At 55.4% G+C, this 21,447-nt stretch overlaps 2 protein-coding genes across 12 annotated transcripts; both read right to left on the minus strand.

Annotated features, from left to right (window-relative positions):
* Nucleotides 1-537: 537 nt before the first annotated feature.
* Keap1 (kelch like ECH associated protein 1) lies at nucleotides 538-9,697 on the minus strand. 3 transcript variants are annotated; one of them, XM_021649199.2, is made up of 6 exons: nucleotides 9,491-9,697; nucleotides 7,492-8,159; nucleotides 3,671-4,356; nucleotides 2,111-2,316; nucleotides 1,654-1,830; nucleotides 538-1,312 (listed from the first exon to the last, which is right to left on the minus strand). In XM_021649199.2, exons 2-6 carry the CDS (start codon nucleotides 8,110-8,112, stop codon nucleotides 1,146-1,148), a joined length of 1,857 nt encoding a protein of 618 aa, XP_021504874.1. In that variant the 5' UTR covers nucleotides 8,113-8,159; nucleotides 9,491-9,697; the 3' UTR covers nucleotides 538-1,145. The 3 variants fall into 3 exon arrangements, with proteins under 3 accessions (XP_021504874.1, XP_021504873.1, XP_021504875.1); XM_021649198.2 differs by lacking the exon at nucleotides 9,491-9,697 and adding an exon at nucleotides 9,184-9,457; XM_021649200.2 differs by lacking the exon at nucleotides 9,491-9,697 and adding an exon at nucleotides 8,522-9,094.
* A 5,705-nt stretch (nucleotides 9,698-15,402) lies between these two features.
* On the minus strand, nucleotides 15,403-20,355 carry S1pr5 (sphingosine-1-phosphate receptor 5). 9 transcript variants are annotated; one of them, XM_060370235.1, is made up of 3 exons: nucleotides 19,743-19,876; nucleotides 19,221-19,500; nucleotides 15,403-17,382 (listed from the first exon to the last, which is right to left on the minus strand). In XM_060370235.1, exon 3 carries the CDS (start codon nucleotides 17,311-17,313, stop codon nucleotides 16,108-16,110), a length of 1,206 nt encoding a protein of 401 aa, XP_060226218.1. In that variant the 5' UTR covers nucleotides 17,314-17,382; nucleotides 19,221-19,500; nucleotides 19,743-19,876; the 3' UTR covers nucleotides 15,403-16,107. The 9 variants fall into 9 exon arrangements, with proteins under 9 accessions (XP_060226218.1, XP_021504860.1, XP_021504859.1 ...); XM_021649185.2 differs by lacking the exons at nucleotides 19,221-19,500; nucleotides 19,743-19,876 and adding an exon at nucleotides 20,164-20,355; XM_021649184.2 differs by lacking the exon at nucleotides 19,221-19,500 and having other exon boundaries at nucleotides 19,743-19,881.
* Between the last annotated feature and the right edge of the window lie 1,092 nt (nucleotides 20,356-21,447).

The raw sequence follows: 21,447 nt of genomic DNA on the forward strand, positions 1-21,447 counted from the left end.
CTTGCCCTCCTGCCTCTGTCTCCTGCTGCTTGGATAACAGGTGTGGCCCACCATGCCTACTTTATGAGTGCTGGAGATGCCAGGGCTTCATACATTCTGGGTTAGCTCTCTACCCCCTGAAGGTCCCAGAAATCCTCATTTTCCTGCGTGGGTAAGAAAAAGGACAAGCGGGAACCAGGCTTGGTGGTGTACAATTGTAAGCCTAGCACTCAGGAGGTGGAAGCAGGAGGGAGGATCATGAGTTCAGGGTCTGAATTGAAAGCCATCCTGGACCACATGAGACCGTCTCAAAATCAAGCAAAATACAGGAGGCCCCAGGAGAAGTGGCACAGAAGGTAGGTCACTGGCTTCCAGTGCACCTGAAACTGGCAGATAACTGTGAGGCCCGAGAGGGAGATGTCCTATAGGAGCAGAATGCACAATGGTAAGCGGAGACGACAGCGGGTTTCTAATTCCAGCCCCATCGAGATCCGAGTGCATCTCAATACAAGAGCTGCCTCTCCCTGAGGGATTCCAACCACTCTCTGAGGGCCTGTGTACAAGACACCTTTTAATCCATTCTTTATTTCCATGGGAAAGTTACAGGGTTACTTAACAAAATAACTGTCCAGGGCATAGAGGCCTGGTGGCTTGTCCCTGGGGACCACAGCTTCAGAGGGAGCCTCCGCCCCTTGGCCTCACCTGATCCCTTCTTCCCCTTGTCCCTTGGAACTGATCACCAAGTTGCAGGGACCTCCTGCTTGGCCTGTCCCCTCTTCGGGGGTCTGGGTACTGCTGGTGGCTTCCTCCCCAGGCAGAGGCTCCAGGGGCTTTTCACCTGTGTAGGTGACCCTCCCTACCCCATCCTAGGCAGGCAGTCTTGGATGCTCCAGGGGCTATGACAAATGGGCACATGGAGCTCAGGTCTCATCTTCCACAATGTCATTTACAAGGCATCCCAGCCCCCTTCATGGGGAGTGAGGTTTTGTTTGCTGCCTCTTCTGTTCCTGTATTTTCTGTTTGTGGGTTGTGTTTTTTTTGTTTGTTTGTTTGTTTTCTTCTTCTTCTTCTTCTTCTTCTTCTTCTTCTTCTTGTACAAAGACAGCAGTGGTCTGGATGGACTTTTTTTTCTTTCTTGTTGTCAGTGCTCAGATAACCCAAGTGCTTCAGCAGGTACAGTTCTGTTGATCAATTTGCTTCCGACAGGGCTCCATAGTGACAGCAACTCCCACCCCGCTGCGGCCAGATGTCATACGGGTCACTTCGCTCCAGGTGTCAGTGTCTGGGTCATAGCATTCCACACTGTCCAAGAAAGTGTGGCCATCATAGCCTCCTGCAGGGAAAGTGGAAGAGGGTGGTCACCTCCCTCAGAAGGCCCAGTCCACCCCGGGTGAAAAGGCAGCAGGAAACAGGAGGGAGGAAGCACCTGCTTGTAGTGGATAAGAATGAGGTAGAATGTGGCTTGGGGTAGACCTCCGGCCTTGGGTGGGGAGTGGCTGCATGGTAGCGCCCCTGCGAGAACCTCCCAGTAAGGTGTTGGGGCATGGCACAATTATAGAAGCTTGCCAAGGCCTCAGGCGTTCCCGAGCAACTACCCCAGCACCAACACTTGAGAAAGGCAAGATACAGACAGTTGCGTTTTTTCCACCCTGACCCAGCCTCCGAGGGCCTCACCGAGGACGTAGATCCTGCCCTGGTGCACGGTGATCCCCAGCGCACTCCGGCGATGCTTCATGGGGGCCACGAAAGTCCAGGTCTCCGTCTCCACGTCATAGCGCTCCACGCTGTTGAGCTGGTCCTGCCCATCGTAGCCCCCTGCTGCATAGATACAGTTGTGCAGCACACAGACCCCTGAACAGAAGTGCACAGTGGGAGTCGCTGTGAGACCTGGTCTGTGGAGGAGCTCAGTAGCCACCGCCCTCCCCTCCGCCACTTGAGAAGGTGAGCCAGGAGGATCAGGAGTTCAAGGCCAGCCTCAGTTACATAAGGACTTTGAGGGCAGCCTGGGTTACTTGTAGCTGTGACTCAAACAAATCAAAACCAGCGGGAAGGGAGGAGGCTTGATGCCTGGAGGAGCTCCAGGGAGGAGATAAAGGGCGCTGGGCGGGGCCTTCCCACCTGCCCCACTCACCGGCCCCACTTCGAATAGTGTTCATTGGGGTAATCATCCGCCACTCATTCCTCTCTGGGTAGTAGCATTCCGCCGAGCTGAGCCGGTTGGTCCCGTCGAAGCCCCCCACGGCGTACAGCAGCCGGTTGAGCACCGCCACGCCCACGCCGATCCTCCGCGTCAGCATTGGTGCAACAAGGTGCCACTCGTCCCGCTCGGGCTCGTATCTGCAGAGGACGGAGTCACCCGTGGTTGTCCAGGGGCCACAGCTGGCCTTCCTTGCAGCAAGGCCCTCCATCTACCGGCCCTTTTTTTATTCTCACTACTTTTTTGGAGATAGGTTCTTGCTGTGTAACCCAGGCTAGCCTTGAACTTCATGGTCCTGCTCTGGCCTCCCCAGTATGGGGATGAGAGGCCTGCAGCACCGCTCCTGGCTCTGATTGCTTTACTTTACGGAGCAGGTCAGCAGCTCCGTTTTGTTTCCAAGGAGGAAACTGAGACCCCCAGTCATCAGTTATGAGAACGTCAGCAAGTCCCTTAACTCTCAGCAGCTTTCCCCTTCAGGGTGGTAGCACCCGCCTGCTTCACCCTGCTGGGGCTCACCGCCTCACACCACAAGTAAGATTTGCACTGGAAATGTGGGGAAGGACATCCAGGGTCACCGCGGAACATCTGGGCAGATGTTCCACTCCAGAACCCCAAGGAAGCTAACTGGTTCTCCCAGACGGTTCTCCTCCAAGCGACATGCTCGGAGATGGGCGAACGCGTACCGGGGGGCCAGCAGCAGCCCGTCCATACCTGTGTTCCTGGAGTTATTAATATGCCCCTGTCCTTCTTGAGAGTGGCCGCTCAGGGTGCCCACGCAGGCCGTGCCCTGCATCCCACCATCCTATTCACAGACCACACACATTAGAGGCCCCTAGGGCATTTGTTTAAAATTCCATTTTCAGGCTGGGGTGGGGTTAGCTGAGGGCAGAGGGCTGGCCTGGTATGCAGAAATTTCTAGGTTCAATTCCCAGCACCACAAATGGAAAATTTTCAATTTCTCATTTTCCTACTGCAAGCCCTAAATTTGTGTGTGTGGGCGAGGCAGTTGTATCTTCAGACAGGGTCTCCTGTATCCCAGGCCATATATAGCCAGAGATGATCAAATTCTGATCCTTCTCCCTCCACCTCCCAAAAGCTGGGAGGACAGGCCTGTGTGCCACCACACCAGGTTTGGGAGGTGCTGGGACGCGCTTCCGGAACCCTGGGCAGGCACTCTGCCCCCTGAGCCACACCCCCAGCCCTTTCTTTCTCTTTCTCTCTTCCGGCAGTGCTGAAGACAGAACCTGGAAAGGGATTCCAGTCTTCCCACTGATCTACACCCGGTTTAGAGGACACGGGCTAACGATACACTGTCAGCACTACATAACCCACAGGCTGGGCGCATTCCCATCGTCCCTAGTGTGCGCAGACGATGGCCGTAGGTTTGGCACAGCCCCTCCAGCCCTTCCCAACCCTGGACACTCCGGATGAACCTCCCAGCGCTCAATCAGGTGGAGGACACGGCAGGTGGCGTCCCTGGGTCCCGGTGCTCACCTCTCCACACTGTTGTGGTGGATGCAGCCGTGGGAGCCCCCGACCGCGTAGATGTGGCCGTCGATGACCCCCACCCCGATGCGGTTGCGCGGCACGTTCATAGAGGCGCAGGGCGACCACTGGTTGGTCATGGGGTTGTAGCAGTCCAGCGCGCTGGAGTCGGTGTTGCCATCCGGAGAGTTGTTGCGGCCACCCACGGCGTACAGCAGCCCACCCACCACGCAGCCAGCCAGTCCGCTGCGGGGCACCTGCAGGTCAGCCAGGCGCAGCCAGGAGCCGTCGCTGGGGTTGTAGGCTTCCAGGTAGCTGAGCGACTGCCTGAAGTAGCCGCCGGCCGTGTAGATGAGGCGGCCCACCTTGGGTGCCCGGCAGGGCACGGCCTGCGTGGGCTTGTGCAGCGTGAGCTCCTGGAAGATCTGCACCAGGTAGTCCTTGCAGCGCGCGTCGGCCTGCAGGATCTCGCACTTCTGCAGCTGCGTCTGCAGGAAGCGCGGGGTGAGCGCGTGGCAGCGCACGGCGCGCAGCAGCGCCTGCACGTAGAAGCGCCGCTGCGGGCAGTCGTACTTGACCCAGTCGATGCACGCGTGGAACACCTCCGACTCGCAGCGCACGTTCAGATCATCGCGGCTGATGAGCGTGGCCAGCTGGCAGTGCGACAGGTTGAAGAACTCCTCCTGCTTGGCCACCTGCAGGGGGCGCCGGTGAGAGGCTGAGGCGGGGGCGCCTCCCGGCCCGCCACCCGCACGCCCGGCCTGACGCCACACAGGGGGGTCTCTTCAGGCTTCTGTATTGGTTTTGGTTTTAATTATATCTATAGCTAGGCGCAGTGGCACACGCCTATAATCTCCCATCCCTCGGGAGGCAAGAGGATGTCTGAATTCAAGGCCAGACTGGTCTACACAGCCAGTTCCAGACCGGCTAGGACAACGTAGTAAGATCCTGTCTCAAGGGGGCTGCAGAGATGGTTCAGTGGTTAAGAGCACGGACTGCTCTTCCAGAGGACCCAAGTTCAATTCCCAGCACCCACGTGGCAGCTCACAACTGTCTGTAACAGATCTGACACAGACACAGGCTGGCTAAATACCAGTGCACATAAAATAAAAAAGATCCTGCCTCAAAAATAAAGAGGGCTGGAGAGATAGCTCAGAGGTTAAGAACAGTTGGTGGCTCACAACCATCTATACTGAGGTCTGATGCCCTCTTCTGGCATGCAGGTGTGCATACAGTCAGAGTACTCATATACATAATATAAAAAAAGAAATCTTTAAAAAAAAATACAATAAAATTTTTAATTAATAAAAATATAGCTGGGCAGTGGTGGTGCATGCCTTTAGTCCCAGAACTTGGGAGGCAGAGTTCAAGGCCAGCCTGATCTATAGAACAGCCAGTGCTACACAGAAACCCTGCCATGAAAAACCAATAAATAAATAAATAAATAAAATGAGAGATGGACAGTGTTTGAGCTTGGCCCTTTTTGCAGATATAGAAATATTTTATAGAAATGAGATGAGGCAAGTGACCACAAGGCCCACATCCAATCTTCCCACTTGCGTATCTGACACATGAGAATTTTGGGTTCCAGACAAGCCTAGGCTACAAAAACCCACTGTCTCAAAAAGCCAAGAGATAAACAAAATACATTTATGTGGGTCCATATTGACCTTACACTGCTTGCAGGATGTGTGTGATGTGTGTGTGTGTGTGTGTGTGTGTGTGTGTGGTGTATGTTGAGGAACTGTCCTGGAACTCCCTATGCAGAGCAGGCTGGCCTCCAGCTCAGACCCGCCTGCCCCGCACTGGCGTTAAAGGTGAGCACCATCCCTGGTTTATGTGAGGTGGGGACGGAACCCAGGCTCCATGCATGCTGGGCAAGCTTGCCACCAGCCAGTGGCATGCCCTCCCCCTACGATGTTATGCACTATGCCTAAGGCGTGACTGCCACCCTTCCTGTGAGGTCAGGCATGGAACTGTGCACCTAAGGCTGACACACGGTGTTCAGCATTTCAGACTTGGGGTTTGGCTTTGGTAATATTCAGAATGCACTGTCATGTCTGGGGCTGTCATGTTGCTGACTGGCTTTTTCCAAGAACTCTCCTGTTACTTTCCCTTACAGACTTCCTGCACTGAGAAATGAAAATGAAAGCAACATTATGTGAGCCCAAGAAAACCCAAGCAGGGCTGGAGCTCACAGTTCCCAGACTGCATGCATGAGGTTGGTGGATACTGCTGACTGCATGTTCATACAGCTACGCACTCTGACCCCCTTTTGAAGGGGAGGGGAGGTCAAGTCAGAGTTTTTCTGTATAGTTCTGGCTATCCTAGAACTCACTGTATAGATCAGGCTAGCCTCAAACTCAAATCTATCTGCCTGCCCCTGCCTCCTGAGAGCTGGGATTAAAGGTGCACCCCCTCTTTTGTAGACAGAGTCTCACTGTGTAGTCCAGGGTGGCCTGGAACCCTCAGTGATCCACCTGCCTCTGCCTCTAGAGTCTGGGATTAAAATCACTGGCTGTCATGACTTTTGACCTCAGAGAAAGAAAGCTGCCGTGAGGCCTATCTTCACCTGGTCCTAGGGCCTGTCTGCATTTGGATTTGGGACTCAGAACCTGAGTCTGCAGCCCAGCAATGTGGGTTGTTCTGCTAAGCCGATGATCTGAGTTCAAGCCTAGAAACAGATTCTAAGGTAGCAAGAGAGACACCAACTCCTGGAGGTTACCCTTTGACCCCACACAAGGTTAGCCTGTCCATGCGCACTCACAAATACGGGAAAAATAATCATCGTTTTTTAGAGTCGGGTGTCAGCTGCCCATGATCTCAGCACTCAGGATGTGACAGCAAAGACAGGAGTTAAAACACAGCTTCAGGCTGGAGAGGTGGTTCAGAGGTTAAGGGCATGGTTTGCTTTTCCAGAGGTCCTGAGTTCAGTTCCCAGCAACCACATGGTGGCTCCCAATTATCTATAATGAGATCTGGTGCCCTCTTCTAGTGTGCAGGTGTACATGCAGACAAAACACTGTATGCATAAAACATTAAATCTTTAAAAACAAAAACAAGCAAACAAACAAACAAACAAAAAAAAAACACAGCTTCAACTGCCGGGCATGGTGGCACACGGCATGCCTTTAATCCCACAGGCAGGCGGATCTCTGTGAGTTAGAGGCCAGCCTGGTCTACAAAGTAAGTCCAGGACAGCCAAGGCTACACAGAGAAACCCTGTCTCAAACCTGCAACCCCTCTCCCACTAAAAACATAAAAATAAAAAAAATAAATAAATAAAAAGCAGGATGCAGGGGTGTACACCTATAATCCCAGCACTCAGGGAGGCAAAGGCAGGTGGATCTCTGTGAGTTCTCTTGAGAACAGCCTGGCCTACAAAGTGAATCCAGAACAGCCAAGGCTACACAGAGAAACCCTGTCTCAAAAAACAAAACAAAACAAATTACATAATTAAATAAATAAAACCTTCAGCTAAAGAAGACTGTCAAAAAAATAAAATCAAATTCTAAGGCCGGGGTTCAGCTGGTAAAGTGCTTGGCTAGCAAGCCCAAAGCCCTGGATTCCATCCCAGCACAACTTATGTCAGTTGTGAGGGAGAGCGTCCTCCCTCTTAGGAGACTGAGACAGGAGAATCAGGGGTTTAAAGTCATCCTCAGGCACAGAACCAGATCAGGGCCAGCCTGGGCTACACGAGACCCTAAGGGAGAAAAGGAGGAAGGAAAAACAAAATGCCAAACGGAAGGTTCCCTCCAGCCTTGAATGCCTGTCTCAAACAAGGGCACAAGGGCCACGCTGGCCTATCCCAAACCCCAGGCCTCACTCACCTCCCCGAAGTGCATGTAGATATACTCCCGGGCCCGCTGGTGCAGTTCAGTGCAGCCGATCTGCTCGGCGAAGTTGGCGATGCCGATGGCGTTGCTGGGGTCCAGCTGCTGCACGAGGAAGTCGCTGCAGGCCCGGACCACACTGTCGATCTGGTACATGACCGCCCCGTTCATGACGTGCAGCACGCACTTCTCGCCCACGGAGATGGAGGCCGTGTAGGCGAACTCAATCAGCCGCTCCATGACCTTCGGGTGGATGCCCTCGATGGACACCACCTCCATGCCCTGCTCCCGGAGCCCGTTGGTGAACATGGCCTTAAAGACCGGGCTGGAGGAGGCCAGTACCACCTTGTGGGCCATGAACTGGGCGGCCGGGATGTCCTCATATTTGACCTGCAGGGTCACATCACAGAGCTGCTGGCTTAGCCGAAGCTCGTTCATGATCCCGAAGGCCTGCTTGGTGTGATCCTCTAGCGTGTAGCTGAAGGTGCGGTTCCCGTCCTGCGAGGGCGTCACCTCGGCCTTGCACTCCGTGGAGGCGTACATCACGGGGCACTTTGACCACAGGGGCAGGAACTGGCTGCTGCGGGGAGCCCCGCTAGGCTTGGGTTCGGGCTGCATGGGGTTCCTGGTGACAAGGTACAGTTCCACCACTAGCAGTTAGGGTCCTGGAGGGAGGTAAGAGGACAGGGCTGGGAAAAGGCCGGGTTGGCCTGACCCTGCCGCGCGCGCGCGCTCTCTCTCTCTCTTTTTAAACAGGGTCTTAGCTACCCCAGGATGGCCTCAAACTCACTCTCTAACCAGGCTGGCTCTTGAACTACTTAGATCCTCCTGTGTGCCAGGATTACGGTATGTGCCACAGTTCCCTTTGCTAAGGCTAAGCAATGCTCTCCGGAGCAGTTTGCCAAGCCGAGTAAACTGGACACGCCCGGCTCCATTCAAACCAACGTCTCCCCAACTCGCTAGCCCGAAGGCTCCTCTGAGAAACAGGTCACGTCATGTTCCTTTCCTGCTCAGCGTTACCCAGTACCTTTTACGGAGCCCAAGAGTAGAAACCCAGCTCCTCGACGGCCTGCAAAACCTCCGCACCGCCAGCTCCTTTCCTAGCCATCCTTCCCTTCCTCCAACACGGTCAAATTCTTTTCAACACCTCACCAAAATGTACAGAGCCTGCCAAGTGAGGGCTAGGAGCTGTTCTGAGCTCCGGGGACACAGCAGGAAAAGCCAGAAAAGACCTGAGAGTAAAGCAAAGCCTGCCCAGATAGCATTAAGCGCCAAGGTCCTGGGGGCACAGAGTGTGCAGCATCTGGGACACACACGGCGAGGGATTCGGGAGACCCTGGGAGCCCCGGGCCGTAGGGACGAGTTATGTTATGAACAGGAAATGTGGAGAGCGAGGGGGTCCGCAGCTGGCTCCCCGGGGTCTGGGGCTCGGCCTGGGGTCGCGTCCCCGCCTGTTGTGTCTCTTAAAGCACCGTGGGCGGCGGGGGAGGGGGGCCCGGTGAGGGAGCGACTGTCACGCGTGACCACGCCGCCGGGGCTCAGGCCTGGCAGGGCGCAGGGCGCTGTGCGGCGGCCGCCCGTCCCCGGCGCCTGCCCGGGCGGCCTCCCCACTGCTCGGAGGCGCAGCCCCGATGCCTGCAGGGCCCGCGGGGCCTGGTCCCGGGCCGCGGCCCCGAGCGGCGCACTCACCCCGCCATGGCCGCGTTCCGCCTCCGCCTCCGCCGCACGGGTCACGGTGACTAAGCACAGCGCGCCACCCTGTCACAATAAGAGTCCCGGGGCGCCGGCCGCGGGCGACCCCGGCCCTCCGCCCCGCGCGGCGGCCACCCAGCACCCCGCGCCGGCGGCCGGGCTCGGCGGCCGGGCACGCGCTCGGAGGGACACGCGCCCCCCCCCGCGACACACACCCACACCCCGCGGGCACGGCCCCACGCGCGACCGCGGGCGGCGCCCGGGGCTGCCTCCCCCACCGCATCCTCGGCGGGCGCTCGCTCACCTCCGTCCCACCCACCCCCGGGTGTCTCTGTTGGGTGCCACGCGTCCAATCCGCGCCGCCGGGCCGCCACGCGCAGCGCTTCCGGGAGGAGCCGGACGGGGGACCCGGGGGGCCTCGGGCCGGGGACACGGCGGTGCTGCGGGGTCGCGGGCTGCACGCGTGGGAGGAGCGGGAGGGCGGAAGCGGGCGGCGGGCGTGCAGAGGCGGTTCCAGCCCTTCCTGCAGGTGCCGGGCGGAGGGAGCAGGGCGTGGGGCTGGGCGGCCCTAGCCGCCGGCCTCCGGGCTAGGCTGATCCGTCCTCCTCCCGCTCAACCTGCGGACCCTCCCACGCCCCGCGCGGCCTGGCCAGGCGCGTCTACCTGGTATATAGATACAATCTTCTTTTTAAGATAACTTTTTAATGCTTTTATTTCGATCTGCAGTTTACTTTGCGTGGACGGGGGTGTGTGGCCTGCGCGTGTGTCTGTGCCCCGTGTGCCTGCAGTGCCCAACGAAGTCACAGGTGGCTGTGGGCCACCCTGTGGATGGGAGAATTGAAGTCTGGTCCTCTGCAAGAGCAGCAAGGACTCTTAACTGTTGAGCCATCTCTCCAGCCTTATAACGTTATTATTTTTTTTAAAGTTTCAATTATTAATTTCATGTATGAGTGTTTTACCTGCATGTATGTACACTGAATGCATGCTTGGCGCCCACGGAGGTAAGGGTCCCTCGAACTGGAGATAGAGATGCCTGTGAGCTGCTGCGGGGCTGCCGGGAATCAAACCTGAGTCCTCTGTAAGAGCAACAAGTACCCTTAGCTGCTGATCGCATCGCTCTAGCCCTATAACCTCCTTTTAGGACAGGCCGCACTGTATAACCCTTGCTGCCCTTGAACTCACAGAGACCCTCTTGCCTCGGACCCCTGCATGCTGGGGTTAAAGGCTGTGACGCCACACAAGGCTTTGTGTACATGAATTTATTTGTGGGTGTGCTTGTGGGGAGGTCGGGGATGACTTGCAGAAACGGATTCTCTTCCCCTCCGTGGGGCCTGCAAATGGAACTCAGTTGCTCGGGCTTGGCAACAGCAACCTTTACCTGCTGAGCCATCTTGAAGGCCCCCTTGAGGATGTTAGTTTCTCTCTCTCTCTCTGGTTATCTTTCATGAGGAGAGGTGTGGCGTCCATCTGAAGGCATTGGGATGCCCAGATCCACCTCACTGCTTTCTCACAAATTTTTGATATTTTTTATGGTAAGAGATACTTTACTGCTGCAAATGGCATCTATGAGAGAAAGTTACTTCATCTTGAACTGTCAAGGTGGCTCAGTGGGAAATGGTGCATTTGGCCAGTCCTGGCAACCTGAGTTCCTTTCCTGCCACCCACATTTGGTAGGAGAAAGCCGACTCCTCCAAGTTGCTCTCTCACTGTCATGTACACACTTTCATTAATTTTGAAAAATAAAGTTATTTCTTATTGGTGCTGGAGAGGTGACTCGGTGGTTACAGCACTGACTGCTCTTCCAGAGAACCCAGGTTCAGTTCCCAGAACTGGCATTAGGGTGGAAACGTCTGTAACTCCAGTTTCAGGGGATCCAGTGCCCTCTTCTGGCCTCCACAGGCACCAGGACCATGAAGATAAAACACCCATACACATAAAGTAGATGAAAATTTTAATATTTAATATTTGACGGATTGATTGATGCAGATGTCATTCTGTAGCCCAGGCTGGCTTGAACTCTGACTCTCCCTGCCTCCATGTCCGCAGTGCGGGGATTACAAATGTATGTTCTCTCCTCAGCTTTACTTATGTTTGAGACTGGGTTTCATTGTGCAGCCCTGACCGGCCTTGAACCCATAGCGATTCTCCTTCCTCGGCCTCCCAAGTGCTGGGGTTTTTAACATAGCCACCATGCTTGGCCACTTGCCTTTAAGTAAGTGTATTTGTATTTAGCAGCTGATTAAAGAAATAAATGTCCAGTGGAAGAGATGTTGGTCTGAGTGGGATGTTCCTGGAGACTGGAGATGAATTCAACCTTTTCAATGTTCATTCTTAGGACTTGGGACTTTGTATAAAGCTGCAGTTCCAGGCTTCTCCAGAGGTGGTGTCTTATCACCATGGTGTATTCCTGATATGCTGAGACCAAATTTCTATCACAATCCGCAGGCCCTGAGAGATGGCTGTAGAGATTTATCAAGGCTCATACATGTACAGGACAATGTGACTGGCAAAGGACTGGACCCAACTCCTACATCTTTTTTTTTAATATTTATTTATTATTTATTGAATATTCTGCCTGCATGCCTGTGCACCAGAAGAGAGCACCAGATCTTACTATACATGGTTGTAAGCCACCATGTGGTTGCTGGGAATTGAACTCTGGACCTCTGGAAGAGCAGTGGGTGCTTTTAACCTCTGAGCCATCCCCCCAACTCCCTACATCTTTTTGTAGGCCGCTGACTTGGTAGCTGGTAGTACTTCTGTAATGTGAAATATGATACAGCCAATTAAAAGAAGCAAGATGAGCTGGGCTTGGCGCATGCCTGTATCCCAGCACTCAGGAGGCAGAGGCAAGCGGCTCTGTGAGTTTGAGACCAGCCTGGTCTACAAAGTGAGTCCAGGACAGCCAAGGCTACACAGAGAAACCCTGGCTCTCAAAACATCAACAAAACAAACAAACAAACAAAAATTAACACGGAGCTGGACCTGGTGATGTAGGCCTGTCATTTCAGCTACTCTGGAGGTTGAGGCAGGAGTATGACAGGTTCAAGGAAAAAGCAAAAGAGAGAGCTAGAGAGATGGCTCAGCAGTTAAGGCATTTAACTGCACTGTGGGAGGACCAGAGTTGGGACCCAGCAACCACACCAAGTGACATAAATACTGAAACTCCAGTTCCCAGCAATGCCCCATTTCTAACCACAACACACACACAATCAGAACTTTTAAAACTTTTTTTTTAATTGAAAAGCAGGCTTAGGGCATAACTCAATACCAGCTCTCCTACCTGGCATGCCCGAAGGCCTGAGTGTCATTCCGAGTACAAGAAAAAAAAAGGTAAAGATAAAAGCTGTGCGGGGTGACACAGCTCATCACTACAGCACTGAGATGAAATGATAATGAGTTCCAGGCCAGCCTGGGCTACTTAGAGACCCTGTAACAAGACAAACATGAAATTAAACATAGGAGCTGGAAAGCTGGGAGCGATGGGCGCACACCTTTAATCGCTGCACTTGGGAGGCAGAGGAAGGCAGATCTCTATGAGGCCAGCTTGGTCTACAGAGCAAGTCCCCGGCCAGCCAGGGCTACTTAGTAAGACCTTATTTTGTTCTATTAAAGGAGTAATTTCAACAAAACAAGAGTAACGTGGGATAGCTGAGTGTGGGCAGACTCGTAATCCCGGCACACAGGAAACAGGAGGACCAGAACATTTAAGGCCATCCCTGGCTACAGAGTCAGTTCAGCCTGGGCTACATAGTGAGACTCTATTCCAAAAACAAAAACCAAATGGGGGGGGGGGGGAGATTTTCGATTCAGGTCTTTTCCCACAGAAATGTCTGGAAGTTCCCTCCAAGTCCCAACAGCGCTATTTAAATGTAGTATTTAAATAGAGAACTGGGTACTCTTTAAATTGAGTATCAGAATCTCTAAGTTCCCCACTGTCAAACCACCAAACCAACCTAGCAAGAAGGAGACGAGGACTGTGGAGAGGATTCCTGGGAACCAGCCGGACCATGCCCCTCACCCGCTTTGTGCGAACTTCTGGGAAAGGTTCGCCTTGGCACCCCTGGCGAGCCGCCCCAGCGCATGCCCATCACCACCCGCTTTCACGATGCCTGCAGTTCCCAAAATTGCCTCAAGGGAGCGGTGTACCTCAACCGGCGGCCAGAAGCCGAACCCGGGGCAGCCCTCTGACTGATGCAATTCCCAGGGCTGCTGCAAGGCGGCGCGCGGCACTTTAAACCGCAGCCTGAGTCCTTCCCTTGCCCACCCCCACCCCCCGACCCCCACCCCGTGCCCGCCCAACAGCCAGGCAAGTGCCAGGGGTCATGATTGCGTCTAGAAACCTGCGGGAGACGGCATAGGAAGTTAGCCTTTTAGAGACTCAAACCGGAACTCGATTGCCTCCAGGCAGCGATGCAGAACCTTCCAAGAAGGTTAGTGCGCGGTCTAGTCAGACCCTCTAAGAGCAGCACCCACCAGGCAGCCCCTCCTGCACAGGGGCCTCAGGGTAGACTTGCCAAGACAACGGGGCGAGGAAAATCAGTTCATCTACCCAACAGAGCCGGGACTGTAGCTCAGTGGAGGTTTTGCTTTAGCTTCAGATCCTGGGTTCCGTCCCAACACAGCTTAAGTGAGGTGTGGTAGTACACACCTTGCCGGGAAACAGAATTCACAAGCCTTTTAAGAAGGTCGTCTTTGGGCTGGAGAGATGGCTCTGTGGTAAAGAGCACTGTCTGCTCTTCCAAAGGACCCGGGTTCAATTCCCAGTATCCACATGGCAGCTCACACTGTCTGTAGCTCCAATGGATCTGACACTGTCACCCTAATGCACATAGAATAAAAATAAATAAATTATAAAAAAAAAAAAAAGAAGATCGTCTTTGGCTTCGTAGTATGTTTGAAGCCAGCCTGGGCTTCAAGAAGAGTCTCAATGTGGGGGCTGGGCTCACGCTGGCCGGACTTGGAGTGAGCAGGCACAGACTCTACATGCAGAACCACCTGAGCCCTTGGACCTGTACGTGGCACAGAACTGCTCAGTGAGCAACCTCATCATCACTGGCAAGGACCTTTCAACTCTCCAGATGAATGCGGCCAAAGTCTACAAGATTACAGACAGGTTTAATGACCAGTTTAAAACCTGTGCTATCTGTGTGTGTGTGTGTGTGCAGGATTGGGGTGTCAGATACGTCTGTTTTCCGATTGGAGAAGGCTGATGAACAGTCTGAAAGAGATTTTCACCAGAGGAAATCGGGGGATATCTGTCATAAATAGTGAGAAACCAAACCAACCAAACAAAATAGAGGTGGGATGCTGGCTCCAGTGAGATGCCTCAGACGATGACGTTGTTTGCTGGCAAGAATGACAGGATATTTGTTCTCCGACCTCCACAGTCCTGCTGTGGCCTGTGGGCACCTACACAAAACCCACAGGGACAAAATACATAATAAAAGTGTGGGCTTTTGTTGGTGTTGTTATTTTTGGATTGTTTGGTTGGTTAGTTGGTTTTTGGACACAGGGTTTCTCTGTGTAACAGAGTCTTGGCTGTCCTGGACTCACTTTGTAGACCAGGCTAGCCTCAAACTCCTAGAGCTCCTCCTGCCTCTGCCTCCCCACTGCTGGGATTAAAGGCGAAGGCTTGCGCCACTGCTGGGCTTGTAAACAAAAGTTTCATAGGCAGGGCTTCCCTGTGTAGACCAGGCTGGCCTGAACTGACACATCTGTAAAGCAAAGACATATCCCACGACCCCCAACCCAAATAAAATACCTCTATTTCTAGCACTCAGGAGTACCAGGCCAGCCTGGTTTACATAAAAAGTTCGTGGCCAGCTGGGGCCACATTGTGAGAGCCAGTCTCAAAGCAAACAAATAACAAATAAACAATTTTAAACCAAATTTTAAAAAGATTTTTTTAGTTTGTGTGTATGAGTGTTTGGCTTGCATTCATTTCTGTGTAGCATGCCTGTGCCTGGTGCCCTTGGAGGTCAGATGAGGGCATCGGGACACCTTGGAAGTTGCCAGTGGTTTTGAACCACCCTGTGGGTGCTGGGAATGGAATGCAGGTCCCCTGCAAGAGCAACACGTGTTCTTAACTGCTGAGCCATCGCTCCGACCCCAACAAATAAACACTTTCAAAGATAATGATTACGGCACTCCAGGGAAAATAATAGATAAATAAATAGATGAATGAATTTATCCCGAAAGATCATAGTAAGGACAGCTGCTTGAATTGTTTTTATTGTACGTGGATTTTGCATGAAGAACCTGTCCGCATTCTGGAAATTTGGCAGTTGAGATCTGGCTGAGGCTCCAAAGTCAAACTTTTGGAGCTAAGCTTGCATTAACGTCTCTCTCCACAATGCTGCTCCACTCTGCAGCCACCCATCATCCTGTCCTTACACAGCCTGCTTAGACGTCACCTGGCTCTGACCATGCTGGGAGCTTCCCTCTACTCCCCTATCTTCCGGTTGCCCTGGTAGTCGCAGGGCACCTGTGGCGGTTTGGATCCAGGTGAGTCCCTCACTGTTTAGACTTCTCCGTGGCTTCCACTTGACTCACAGCCAAACCAAGGGCCTTCCTCGGAATCAACAAGCCTTCCCACAGCCTGCCTCCCATCTGCCTCTTCCTCTTCCCACCCTGCAGCTCCTCGGTTTCTGCTCCAGCCACACCGGCTCTGCTTCAGGGGCTCCCAGCTCAGGTTCCGTCACTTCCAATCTACGTTCCCACCACTTTCTTTTTTCCTTATCGTCCGTGTCAGACCCATGAGGGGCATGCATTTTTGTCTGTTCCTGTCATGGGACAGTCAATCCATTTCCCCCTCTTCTTTCCTGCCCCCGCCATAGTCCGCCGTTTCCTACAGATGCTGCGCTTGTGTGGAGGAGAATCAGTCTGCGCTTGCGAAGGGCGACAGCAGGCCGAGAAGCTTCAGTCCGTAGCGGCTGGCACCAGGGTCCGGTTGGCCGCTGCTGCGCTGGGACTGCCGGTGTAGCAGCTGGTGTCCACTCTGTCTGGCTGGGGAGACGAGTGTTCTGACGGGCTGGAGCTGCGATCCAGACTCGGTGGCAGGCAGCGACGCAGGCCACCGCCCGAGGAAGGCCCAGCGGCGCTGGGGGATCGCTGCAAGCTGTTGGAGGAGTCCCGGTTGCAGGGTCCCCGGCCGCAGCAGAGCAGCCGCAGGAGACCGTGGCGCAGGTCCCGGTTGGTGAAGGTGTAGATGATGGGGTTCAGCAGCGAGTTGGCCATGGCTAGCCCCAGGAAGGGGTCGGCCTGCAGGAGCACGGGACACGCGCGGGCTGGACACGCGACGTCCAGCAGCAGCAAGAGAAACAGGGGCCCCCAGCAGACCACGAAGGCCAGGAGCACCACGCTGAGCGTGCGGAGCAGGGCCAGCGACCGCGGCGTGTGGCGCGACCGCGACGTCGAGGTGGCCCGGCGGGAGGCGGTGCGCGCCCGGAGGCGGCGAGCGTTGGCCCGCACCTGGCAGTAGATGCGGGCGTAGAGAGCGCAGATGGCCGCCAGGATGCCCAGGAAGGCCAGCACGCAGAAGAGCACGTAGGCCTTGGCGTAGAGCGGCAGCACGGTGGAGCAGGCCTCCAGGCGCCCTAGGCAGTTCCAGCCCAGCGCCGGCAGCAGCCCGAGCAGCAGCGACGCGCCCCAGGCGGCCACCGCCATCGCCAGCGAGCGGGCTCGGCCGGCGGCGGGCGCGGGCCCGCGGCGGGCCATGGTGAGGTGGCGCTCCAGGGCGATGGCCAGGAGGCTCAGCACCGACGCGCCCAGCGCCACGAACACGCCCCCCTCGCGCGCGAACCAGAGCGCGGGCGACAGGCGCAGCGTGAGCGGCCCCGACAGCAGGATGTTGGTGGCGTAGGCCGCCCCGGCCAGCAGGTCCGACAGGGTGAGGCTCCCCAGGAGCAGGAACATGGGCGCGTGGAAGCGAGGGTGCCGGCCCAGCACCAGGAGCACCGCCAGGTTCTCCAGCACGATGAAGGCGCACACGGCCAGGCACACGGCGGCGTCGGCGCGCAGGCCTGCGCCCGGCTGGTAGCGCGCCCCGCGGAGCTTGCCCGTGTAGTTGTAGTGGAGCACGATGACCTCGCTCACCGGCGCCGGCCGCAGCAGCCCGGGCTCCATGGGCCGCGCCCCGCGGAGGTGTCGCCGCTCTGTCCCGCGGGTCTGTCCACCAGGGCGCCGTGCGAAGGTCTGCGGGAGGCAAGGGCAGTCAGGGTCTAGGGGGCCTGGAGGAAAGAGCTCCGGAAGAGGGCCCCTGACCCCTTCACCTCCCTCCTTTACCCCCTAAGGGGGTCTCGGGAAAGTTTAGGAGGGAGGAGGAATGTCTGCGCAGACTCTTCAGAACACAGGGACTAGCCTCTCTGTCGTCAAGGCTGCTCGGGCCTGTAGTTCATCTTTTAAGAAGCGGAGGAGTTCAGGAGTTCGGAGCCAGCCTCAGTCTGGAGAGAGAGCTTAGTGGTTAAGAGCGGCTGCTGCTTTTCCCGAGGGCCCGGATTTAGTTCCCAGCACCCACGTTAGACAACTCAACCGCCTGCAACTTCAGCACCAGGGGATCCAGAGCCTCTTCTTGGGCTCCCTAGGCACCTGCCGACTTTCGCACACAGGTACACGTGCGAACTTAAAAAAAAAAAATTAGGTCACCCTGAGAGGAACAAAAGCAACCCCGACTATACTGTGAGTTCCAGGCTAGGTCCACAGCTACGCAGCCAACAGCTAGGGACATGAAACGAGGAGGAGCCACACCGAGGAGGGCCCAGCTCCCGGCCTGTAGCTCAGTGGAAGGCCTGAAGCTCAGTGCACGTGGGTGGCCCTGAGCTCCAGCCCCAGCACCGACCTTTAAAAAGTGCCCCCCCCATACCCAACCTCGGGGGAACATGAGAACACACTTCTACACGAAACAGCCACACACAGATTCGATGACAGAGGCCGCCACAGGGGCTCAGCCCTGAGAATGGTCTCACACCCAAGAAACAGCATAGGCCACAATTTCACAACCTTCACCCACAACCAGCCTGGGGCCCTGCGCCCCATTATTGCACATGAGATGTGCATAGGCTTTTTCCTTGTTTTCAAGAGAGAAAAGCTGCTCCCTCAAAACGCCAGTGAGGATGTTGATCCCGCCGCTCACCGCGCAGCCTCAGAGACTCCTCAGTAGACAGGTCATTAAGTCACAATGACTCTTGTAACCTGCCACCAGCCCTTTAATCTTCTCGGCAATCCTTAGTCTCAATTCACAGATAAACAATCCTTAGTCTCAATTCACAGATAAACAAAAACACGGTTTCCTAAGAAAATGCCTTGCAGGGAGGGCAAGATGGCTCACTGGGTAAAGGCGCTTGCAGCCGAGCCTGGTGAGTTGGGTTTGATGCCGGGAACCCACACGACGTGCGTGCGGAGAACCCGCTCGCACAGGCAGTCCTCCACATTCGTGCTGTGGCACGCTGACGTTCACAGTCCCACCCATCCGTGCACCAACACACACACAAGTAAAGGAGATCTTACAAAACTTTATTTTGGAGACAGCCTGACTACGCAACCCTGCCCGACCTGGAACTAACTAGTACCCCGGGGCTGGCCTGGAACTCCCAGAGATCCACCTGCCTCTGCCTCCCAAGCGGCCGGGAGGCACCGTGTCCTGAAATGTTTTACAACAAGGAATGCCTAGAATTGGGTAGAGGCCTGGGACTTAATCTTAAAAAAATAACAAAACAGAACAAACAAACAAAACCCCAAACAAACAAGCAAAATACCCCAAGGCCTCAGGCACCCCAGGCTAGCCTCAAATTATGTAGCTGAAAGTTACATTGAATTCCTGATCCTCCTGACTTACCTCCTGAGTTCAGAGGTTAAGTGGGGTGAATGCCCCCACCCCACTTATCCGGACATGAATTCCTGGGCTCTCTGCACACTAGGCAAACCCTCTACCAACGGAACCAAATCCCGAGGCCTTCTTCCGTTCCCTTTCACACATGGACAGAGCAAGGCTCCAGAGAAATACCTTGCAGAGAGGTAGACCGGAAGGTGCCCACCTGTCACTACAAAGACAACCTCAGGAGCATAGACAATGGACCTCCCAGGAAACAGACTTCCCAGGAGTCTTGCTTCAGAGAAGACCCGGCCGCGGAGGTAGATTTCTCAGTACCAGGAAGGCAAGGAGACAAACATAGCTTCAGAGCGGCGCAGGGAAGACAGACAGCCTTGGCGGGGCCACCCCGGGTGCATCAAAAGCTGGTTAAACAGCGTTTCTGCTCGGCTCACTCAGCAGAGGGTCAGGACTTCTGTACCAACAGCCGGTGTGATCTGACCTGCCTGGAAACCAGCATGATACCAGGAAAGGTTTGCAGGAGTCCAGGCGGGCTGAGCTGGGGGATTCCTGGCGTCCCCACTCGCTCCCGGCAGGAGACTTGCGAGTTTTCGGTTTTCTCTGCCGGGGCTCTGGGATAAAGGATCTAGAAACCCCAGCCAGGGGCGCTGTGCCTTTCCAGCTCCATAATCCCTTCAAGGAACCGAGTCCCAACCTCCCCGCAGATCCCCCAGAGCCGAACACTCACCCCTGAGCCTGGCGCGGGTCCTGCGCCCTAGGCTGCGCGCCTGGGAACACTGGACAGCTGCAGCGCGGGCGGGGCGGGGAGCGGCAGGCCTCGGGGCGGCCCCGCGACGGGGTGCCGGCGAGCGCCCGCGGCCGCCCCCTCCTCCTCCCAGCCCCGGGTTGCCAGCCTGTGCCACCCGCCGCGGCACCGGGGAGCGCCTCAGCGGCGACTGGTACCGGCAAGTCCTAGCTTCTCTCTCGGGTCCCCTCCCAGGGACACCCGGGGTGGGAGGGCCCAGAACCGCCGGGAAGGGAGGGCTTTTCCAGGTGAACCACTCTCCAACTCCAATTAAGGGGTCCGGCCTGTCCTCTGCTGCTGGGACCCCCCGAGCCTGCGTTTCAAAGACGCCTTAAGGGAGCAGTCCCCGGGCGGCGCCACTTACGAGATCTTTGCTGTGGGCGCGGATGTCCTCACCGGGTGGGGACCGGTCTCCTCTTCTCCGAAGCACAGGTCCCCAATTTTTCCATCACTCACCCGGACAAGAGGGGGAGGGGCGAATACAAGCGGGATGGCTGAGGGGAACTTCCAGGTCCCCAAATAAGTCCCGTCGTCCCGCGGCCTCTCTGTCCCCGCCCCATTTCTTTCAACCTTTAAGGTCTCAGCCAGGGGATAGAGCATTCATCATGTTTCTGGGGACAGGGATTTGAGGCTGTGTTGGCACAAATGAGGCCAGTGAGCACTTCTGAATGAGTAAGGCAGTAAATGAATGTCTACTTGCTCTCTCTCTCTCCCTTGTTGTTGTTGGTGGTGGTGGATTTTTTGTTTGTTTGTTTGTTTGTTTGGAGACAGCGGTTCTCTGTGTAGTCCTGGCTGTCCTGGAACTCGTTCTGTAGGCCAGGATGGCCTTGAACTCAGGCTGGCCTGCCTCTGCCTCCTGAGTGCTAGGATTAAAGGCGTGCACTACCTCGACCATCTTTAAATTTTCTTAAAATTATGCTTATCTGGCGCTGGAGAAATGGCTCAGGGGTTAAGAGCACTGAGGGCTCTTCAAGATGGACCTGGGTTCGATTCCCAACACCCACATAGCAGCTCACAACTGTCTGTCATTCCAAGATCTGACACCCTCACACAGATTTAAAAAATTACGCATTTGTGTGTGCATGTGTGTGTGTGTTGGGGGGGGAGGGTGTACCGTGTCATGTGTGTGTAGCTAAGAGGATAACTTGTCTAAGTTGGTTTTCTTCCCCCTTGTGGGTCCCCAGGATTGAACAACTCAGGTCCTTAGGCTCAGCAGCAATTGTGCTTTATGCTCCGAGCAATCTCTCTGGCTCCTCTCAGAGCCTCAGCCTCTGGTATCTGTTTCTCCCTGTCTGTGTGTGCGTCTCTTTTCCTCTATGTCCGAAATCGCTCTCCCACGCCTCTCCCAAGCCTCTCCCAAGCCTCTCCTCCGGCGGGCCAGTCACAGCTGGGCCTACTTCCACCCCCTTTAATTCTCAAAAGATCCCTGCCAGAGCCCAGCTCTTCCAACCTCAGGCCTGTGGCCACAGTCCGGTTTCCAGCGTCTGTTGGAGTGACCCTCCTGGGGACCATGCCCTCTGCCCAGGGTCACTCCAGACCCAGCTGGCCAGCTGTGGAGGGCGGAAGAGAGGTGAGCACATAGGAGAAGTCCTAAGGAGCCTGGGATAAGAGTGAGTCTAGAGCTGTTCCTGGCGGGAGGAATCACGAG

The sequence above is a fragment of the Meriones unguiculatus genome, chromosome 1, assembly GCF_030254825.1.
Source record: "Meriones unguiculatus strain TT.TT164.6M chromosome 1, Bangor_MerUng_6.1, whole genome shotgun sequence".
Taxonomy (NCBI): Eukaryota; Metazoa; Chordata; class Mammalia; order Rodentia; family Muridae; genus Meriones; species Meriones unguiculatus.